The sequence below is a fragment of the Marmota monax genome, unplaced genomic scaffold, assembly GCF_021218885.2.
Source record: "Marmota monax isolate L192 unplaced genomic scaffold, Marmota_monax_Labrador192_F-V1.1 WCK01_AAM20220418_F8-fsc00356, whole genome shotgun sequence".
In the NCBI taxonomy this organism is placed as follows: domain Eukaryota; kingdom Metazoa; phylum Chordata; class Mammalia; order Rodentia; family Sciuridae; genus Marmota; species Marmota monax.
In genome coordinates this window covers 798769-806838 of record NW_026694682.1, presented here as the reverse complement: position 1 = coordinate 806838, position 8070 = coordinate 798769, and the positions used below count along the sequence as shown (strand labels likewise).

Below are 8070 nucleotides of genomic sequence, written 5' to 3'. Positions count from 1 at the left end.
CACACACACACACACACACACACAAAGCCCTAACTTGTAATATTGTGAGAATTAAGTGAGCTGATTGGTAAATCTCTTCAACAGTACCTGGTACATAGTAAGTCTTTAGTAGACATTTGCTATTATTTGTGAACTACCTATATATACACAAATATGCACACACACAAACACACATTCATGTATAAGGATATACACACTCTGACTTGTATGCTACTGGAGTCCTCTTCACTCGTAAGTCCAACTGGATCAGGTATCTATTACATTAATTCTCACACTATTTTTTTAAGATGTTGATTTATTCCTTTATTTATATGTGGTGCTGAGAACCAAACCCAGGGCCTCACACATGCTAAGCAAGTGCTCTACCACGGAGCCACAACTCCAGCCCCTTTCATACTATTTTATAATTGTTTGCTTATCCATCTTCTCACTAGATCCCCAGCTTTGTAAAGCACCCCCCACTTTTTTTCCCTCTCTTCTCTCTACATGGACAAAGTTTAATGAATGAATTGTGTGCAAGACTCCAGAGGACACAGATTAAACATCCTGTCATTATCCCAACTCCTCTGGTGATGAAGCACTAGAGCAGCCTTGGGGGTGCCCCACCTGATATTTTCAGTCCCAGAATACAACTGATGCCACAGGTGATCAAGACCTCTTCCTGTTCTTCATCCTTTCCTTTGTTCCTCCGAAATTTAATCACCACTCCTCACCTCATGAGCTCTGTCCCTGCTATGGTTTAGATATGGGTTGAGTGTCCCCAAGGCTTCATATGTTGAAATTTAATCTCCACTGTCAGGTATTAAGAGGGTAGAAACTTAATCCAACTAGGCTATTTAAAGGTGGCCTTTGGGAAGTGATTAGGGTGGATTGAATAAGGTCATTAGGGTGGAGTTTCCATGACTGACGTTTTATAAGTAGAGTGACATACACAAAAACTTGTACAAACACTCCTGCCATGATATGATGCAGCCAAGAGATGCCTTGCAAGAGCCTGCACCATACTGTTTAGACTTCAAGTCTCCAAAACTATGAACTAACTTAGCCTTTTACTTTATAAAGTAGACCGCCACTGGTATTTCATTATAGTGATTAAAAACATTCATAGGGGCTGGGGTTGTGGCCCACTGGTAGCATGCTTGCCTAGCATGCATGAGGCACTGGGTTCGATTCTCAGCACCACATACAAGCCTGTGGGGCTTGAGAAAAGTGGAGATAGGGAGGTCAGCAGACAAGAGGCCAAGAAAAAGCCGACCTGGGACAGAATCGGGGCAGGAGGAGGTGGGGTAAGGCCATCACCTCTGACTTCTCCCCCTCCAGCCCTGTACCTTTTCCACTAGGCCTCCTACAGGTCCCTGGCCCACCTCTACCCCAGCCAGCCAGGAGAGCACTTTCTGGCTGTTACCCTTCGCCTGCCTCCACCACGTCAGCCTTTCTTTTCCTCCCCATAGCAGGCCCTGAGGCCTCTAGAATTAGCAGCAGCATGGCCCAAGGCCCTCAGGTGATGCTCTGGGCTAACTGCTCTGACTTTCACCTTGACGGTCTACTTCATTCCACTCCTGTCCTCTGCTCAGACCTGGCTAACCTTCCTTGGGTCTGATCCTCTTGTCCTCCAGCATCGGCCTGGACCTGACCTCTACTCTCCCAAATCTTACATGGGGACCTGGACCTAAGCACAGTGTGTATGGTCTTTGTCCAGACGTCAGATGGTCCAGGGAGGGGAGAAAGGGAGGTTATTTTTGCCTAAGGGACTCTGTACCTTATGAGAGTCAATGTGACTTTTTACCTACATTTCTTACAGCCCCTCTTACCCCAGTGCAAAACACACACACACACATACGCACACACGCGCGCACACACGCGCACACACACTCATCTTCTTTCTTCCCACTCCTTGTTCTGCCCTTAGGAACTGGAACCCCTCCATGTTCTCACTCTTCTGCCCCCCTCCCCACCACGGTCCCCTCATCTGCTACGAGTATCTCCAAGAAAGAGGTTGAACAATTTAGATTTTCCGTAGAGTCTCCAGGAGCCTGGGGGTACAGAGGCAGCTTGAGTTGGGAAGATGTTGAAGAGGCTGTTCTCCAGAAGCCAGAGTCCATCAGCCACTCCAAATCTTCCTGCTGCAGGAACACTGGTTTAGAAAACTGGAGTTTTGGGGGGGTGCCTACGGACCCACCATGGTCCCAACCCATCTGGAGGCTCCTTCTAGATGTATCCAGGTCTTCTCTTCCTCTTCTTCCCCAAGGTTTTGCCAGGTTTTGCCTTGGACAGAGGGTAGAGGGGCAAGGCAATTCGGTCCTTTATCAGGGTTTGGTAATCCTTTATGAGGTCCTTACTCAGGGGCATGCTGGGCAGCAAGGCCAGCTTTAGCGTCTTCTCCTGGTAATGAGGCACAGGGCTTGGGCAGGGCCAGCCTCTGGCGAGAGTAGTGGGGAGTGGATTGGGCAGGAGTGGGAGACCTTGAGGCTCAAACCTCCCACCAGCAGATATGTACTGGGCTCTGTGGAGGAAGGAAAGTGGAGACATCAGAGAAGTCAAGGGAGAACTCTAGGCATGGTGGGGAGGGGGACACTGCCTTCCACAAGCTCCATGGGGATCAGGCTATGGGAATCCCTTCTCTCTCTTCCTTCAATATGGAACTTTGCCAAATGGCTTGCACCCTAGGTGTACATTTTGTCATTGGGCTGGTGAGATCATGTCTAACTAATAAACCTTTCATTCTTTTGACATACTGTATATGATATTTTTATGCAGATTCTTTGGGGAGGGTGGTAATTGGGGATTGAACCCAGGGAACTCTACCACTGAGCTGCATCCCCAGTCCTTTTTATTTATTTTGAAACGGGATCTTACTATGTTGTCCAGGCTGGCCTTGAACTTGCCATCCTCCTGCATCCACCTCCTGAGCCACTGTCATTATGCAGATTCTTATCTGAATTCTAACTGTCCTTCAAGTCTCACCTTCTCCACTAATGCAGTGCCTGTGGGAAGTCCACTGAACTTTGCACAAGTGGGTGGCTTCTCTTCTCTCTTGGCCTGTAGTATTGAACAGTAGGAAATTGACTTTAAAAAAAAAACAAACACAGTTGAATAGTGGCACATTTTCAGCTTCAACATGCTTTGCACTTAGTTTTCGGATATTCCCTATTTGCTGTTGCTGGTTTATTCAGGGGTTTCAGCCATGACTGTACATTAGAATTTTAAACATACCACAGGCTAGGAGTGTGGTTCAGTTGTGGAGCATTTGCTTAGCACGTGTGAGGCCCTGGGTTGGATCCTGGTACCAAAATAATAGTAATAAATTTTAATAAATGAATAAAAAGATAAGTAAAACACCATGCCCAGGGCCCGGGTTTGTAGCTCAGTGTTAGTGCCCAGCACATGTGAGGCATGAGGTTCGTTCCTCAGCATCATATAAAAATAAATAAATAAAATAAAGGTATTGTGTCTATCCACAACTAAATAAAATAAAATAATTTCAAAAAACAAAATACAATGCCTGTCCTCCAGATCGTTTAAGCTAGACTTTCTGGGATGAGGCTCAAACCTTGGCATAGTTTTTAAAAAGTCCCAGATCATTCTAATGTGCTGCCAGGGTTGAGAACTATTGGATTTATACATAAATGTTCTATTTCCCCAACAAGACCACAGCATCTTAAAACTTAGATCTTATCTTATGTGTCTGAAGTCTTTTGGGTCCCTGATGCTCATAACGTCATCGATGACTACTCCTTTTTTTTTTTTCCCCCTGTGCTGGGGATCTAACTCAGGGCTTTGAGCATGCTTAAGCTTGAGCTTTGCTACTAAACTACATCTTTCAGGCCCCAGGCTAATTTTTAACAAATTTTTAAACCCTTCTTTTTCAGAGCTGCTCAGAGGAACAACCAGATTCTCATTACTTTCTTGTTCCCACCTACTGAACTTGTCTAACTCCTTCAAGGTCTAGTTCACATACTACCCTCTCTATGAACTATGAAACCTTATCTGAGGGGCTGGGGATGAAATTCAGTGGTAGATCATGTGCTTAGCATGCAGAAGGTCCTGGATTCAATCTCTAGCACTGCAAAAACAAAAACTTTGTGACCCATTCCTTCATTCTAGGCTCCTGGGCTGCCCCCACAGCTGTACCTTACTCTCAAGGAAATGCCAAACCAGGAGTGATGCCACTTCTTGTGCCCCTTTTATATGCTCAGCATAGTGCCATTTAATCCACAAAAAAAACCATCAAAGTACCAGGTACATCTCTGGTATATACCTGAGACATGTGAGGTTCAAAGGTTTAAGAAAGTTAAAATCACCAGCCATGGTGGCATATACCTGTAATCCCAGCAACTCAGGAAGCGGAGAGAGGAGGCTTACAAATTTGAGGACAGCCTGGGCAACTTAGGAAAACCCTGTGTCAAAAATAAAAAAGGGGGGGCCTGTGATTGTGACTCAGTGGTGGCGTACTTGCCTAGCATGTGTGAGGCACTGGGTTCGATCCTCAGCATCACATTATAAAAAAAAATAAAATTCAGGTATTGTGTCCATCTACAAATAAAAAATATATTTTTTTAAAAAAGGGCTGGGAGTGTAGCTCAGGGGTAGAGTACCCTAGGTTAAATACCCAATCCTGAAAAAGAGAAAGACAAAAGAAAAAGTTAAAACTGTTTGTTAAGTTTGTGATCTGGGGGCTGTGAGAACTTGAGCAAAAGACTTGACCTCTTCATCTAAGATGCCCATTTTCCTGAGGGTCTCAGGGGATTGAGTAATACAGTTAAAGTACTTAAATTTGACAGTGAAATCTTTTTGAGGAGGGTACTAGGTCTTATTCCCTTTTGGATGCTCCTACATATGTACTTAGCAACAAGTACTCTGAGGAAACCTGGGTTCCATCCCCTGCACCATAAAAAAAAGGATAAAAGGGGGCTGGGGTTGTGGCTCAGCAGTAGAGCACTTGCCTAGCATGTGCAAGGCCCCGGGTTCCATCCTCAGCACCACATGAAAATAAAATAAAGATATTGTATCCAACTACAACTTTAAAAAAAAAAAAGGATAAAAGGGATGACACCATAGATGGGCAGGTTGGAGTACCAATTTAGACACCAGAAATAGGAATGGGAGTGAGGGAAGGGTCACCTGTGAACATGGGCAGGATGAGCAACTTGGGAGGCAGGGGCTTATCTTACTTTTTGAAGTTTGCAGGAGGCATGATGTTGCCATGAGTATCCAGTGGAGGCGCTCTGACTTCACTCCTCAGCTTGAGTTTCTGAATCTCCTTCAGCTCCTTCTTTGTCTTCAAAATCACCTGGCTCTTCCTATTTATGTCCAAGAAGATGGGGGTAGAGTGGATGAAGGCCAGGAAGTTGTTTTTCCCAATCCAGGAGGGAGGAGGGATGGGGGTGTCTGCTGGGGGATAGTCGTGGGCATTGGAGTGGGTCAGCCAGCGCCAGACATTGCTGTCATAGGGCATGTCAGGGTGTGTGGGAAAGGTGGCAGGCAGACGCCCCACATCGAGCCACGTGTGAAAGCCCCAGCTGTGCTGGATTGTGTCCTTCCAAGGGTGGATTAGCCGGCGGTGCACTTTGGACTTCATATCTGAGTGGGGTGGCAGCCTCTGGGCCAGCTGGTGGTAGGCTTGCCGGGTAAAGCCAGGTAACTCGCAGGTCTCCCTGGGGAGAAGGAACTCGCGCTGAACCCACGTTTGGTGGGTCGGGAGGGATTCATTGGCATGGACCATCTAGGGAGAGACAAAAGGAAGCTGGGATGGGCTATGCAGGCAGGGGTGCAGGGACTGGGGGGAGGCATTCTACTGTCCTCCTCAGGAACAAACTGCCAACCTCCTGAAGCCCAAGACTCTCATCAAGCCATGATGGCCAGCAGGGAGTCATCTCTTGGCTCCTGTCCTGCCTTTCTGAAGTTATTGTAATATTCTCTGTATTATTTTCATGGATTGCTCAAATTTTCTTTCCACTGATCGTATTTTGGCTTTGATTTCCTACCTTCTCATCATTGTTGCACCCCTTTCCTGCCCAGGAACTGGTGCTCTCAAGAAAGCACATCGGCTGCAGGGTCTGTGAGGGGAAATGGCACATACCAGCCCATTCAGAAACCCTCCTTCCCTTGCTTCTGGACCTGGTGACACTCCAGGAAACAGGTCTAGTTGGTTTTCCATTTCAGACTCCTTTTACTATTTGTTCCTCTGTCACAGCACTGTCCCCTCTCTTATTAAAAGGCAAACAAGTATACAGAGTATCTAGAATGTCAGTTCCTCCCCTTTTTCTGTGCCCAGCCCCCACGAGATAAGTAGTAGCAAATGTCTTTTTTTAATTGTAGGTAGACACAATACCTTTATTTATTTTTATGTGGTGCTGAGGATTGAACCCAGCGCCTCACACGTGCTAGGTAAGTGCTCTACCACTGAGCCCCAGCCCCAGCCCAGCAATTAAGTATTGACATTGTGCTCCATACTTAAGCACATCTCATTCAACCCTCATACTATGTAAGCAAGTATTGTTATTTTCCCTATGGTTTGGAAGTGTCCCTCAAAAGCCGATGTGTTAAAGGCTCGGTCCCCAGCCTGTGGCACTATTGGGAGCTGGTAGAATCTTTAGGAGATGGGGCCTAGTGGAAGGAAGTCTCTGGAGGTGTGCCCTTGAAGAGACAGTGGGCTCCCTGCCCCTTCTTCTTTTTGCTTTTGGACAACCATGAAGTGATGACTCCTCCACTGTGAGCTCTCACCATGACACATTGTGCTGCCTTAGGCCCAGAGCAGCAGGACAGAACCACTATAGACCGAAACCTCTGAAACCATAACCCAAAATCAACCTTTCCTAAAGGAGGTTGTTTGTCTCAGATATTGTCAGAGCGAAGGAAACTAAATCAAAAGATGCAAAGAGCAAGACCCAATGAGTTAAGGAACTCACTCAGGATGCTGGGACTTGAGCTGTCTGTGTTCATCTTCAGCATATCGTTCTGTGTGAAATGCTTTTTTTTTTTTAAACTTATTTTTAGTTGTAAATAGATACAATACCTCTATTTAATTAATTAATCTATCTATCTATTTATTTATATGTGGTGCTGAGGCTTGAACCTTAACAAGTGCTAGGCAAGAGTTCTACCACTGAGCTACAGCCCCAGGCTGTGAAATACTTTCACATAGCACAATGCCCAGTGTGACCTGGCCAGGACAAAAATGTGTATCTGTAAAAATGCTTCTCCCTCCTGTCTACCCACGAGGATTTTCTGATTCCCCAAACCTACTTTTTCTTGGGTCTAAGTCATTTCTATAAGTATGTGGGGCTGGGGGATACATATGATACAGGTTGAGTATCATTAATCTGAAAATCCAAAATCCAAAATGCTCAAAATCTGAATCTGAGTACTGACAAGTCACAGTGGAAAATTCCACACCTGACTTTATATGATCAGTTGCAGTGAAAACACAGGCATACTAAACACATTGCATAAAATTACCTTGTATAAGGTATATGTGAAACATGTGAATTTGGGGTCCTCTCCCCCAAGACATCTAGCAAATATTTCAATATTAAAAAAAAAATTCTTGAAACACTTTTGGATAAGCATTTTGGATAAGGGATACTCATCTGTGCTAAGTAGGCATCTCCTCTGTTTTGAGCTGTGTGCCAGCAGCATCATAGGACCAAGAGGGAAACACAGGGGAGAATTCACCACAGCCTCTAGCCCAGGTGGAGAAAAAGGTAGGCTCCTCCCCCTACCTTCAAGAAAGGCTCTCTGACACAAGATGAATTGCTCATCCTTCCTCTGAATGATTTTTGTGGGTTACTAGCCATTCTTCTTCTGGGCGTCAGAGCCAGGAGGGGTGGCTTAGTGGGGAAGCCCTTTCTGGCACCATTGTTTGTTTCTAGGGTCGCTATGGTGATACTTCCTGGCTGGTGACAAGAGAGGAGGCCCTTACCTGTCACCAGAGGCTCTTCAGGCCCTTGGGATCCTGCCTCCTTTTCAAGTGAGACAGGCAGAGAGTGGGAAGGACTCTCTTGACAGTTCTGGCTGCAAAAAATGGTGACAGGAACTGTTTCTGGGAAGGAACTTGCTAGGAAGACTTGG

The 8070-nt window shown here is 45.7% G+C and overlaps 1 protein-coding gene across 1 annotated transcript; it reads right to left on the bottom strand.

Annotated features, from left to right (window-relative positions):
- Positions 1-7855, bottom strand: Tex52 (testis expressed 52). Its single transcript, XM_046423376.2, has 3 exons — positions 7722-7855; positions 5172-5722; positions 1-2503 (listed from the first exon to the last, which is right to left on the bottom strand). Exons 1-3 carry the CDS (start codon positions 7794-7796, stop codon positions 2209-2211), a joined length of 921 nt encoding a protein of 306 aa, XP_046279332.1. The 5' UTR covers positions 7797-7855; the 3' UTR covers positions 1-2208.
- Between the last annotated feature and the right edge of the window lie 215 nt (positions 7856-8070).

Coding starts and splice junctions, on each gene's coding strand:
- Tex52 (XM_046423376.2), bottom strand. CDS start 7,796: ATGGCTAGTAACCCACAAAAATCATTCAGAGGAAGGATGAGCAATTCA. Junction 5,723..7,721: donor TCAGAGAGCCTTTCTTGAAG/GTAGGGGGAGGA, acceptor GTCTCTCCCTAG/ATGGTCCATGCCAATGAATC. Junction 2,504..5,171: donor CCTCCTGCAAACTTCAAAAA/GTAAGATAAGCC, acceptor CTTCCTCCACAG/AGCCCAGTACATATCTGCTG.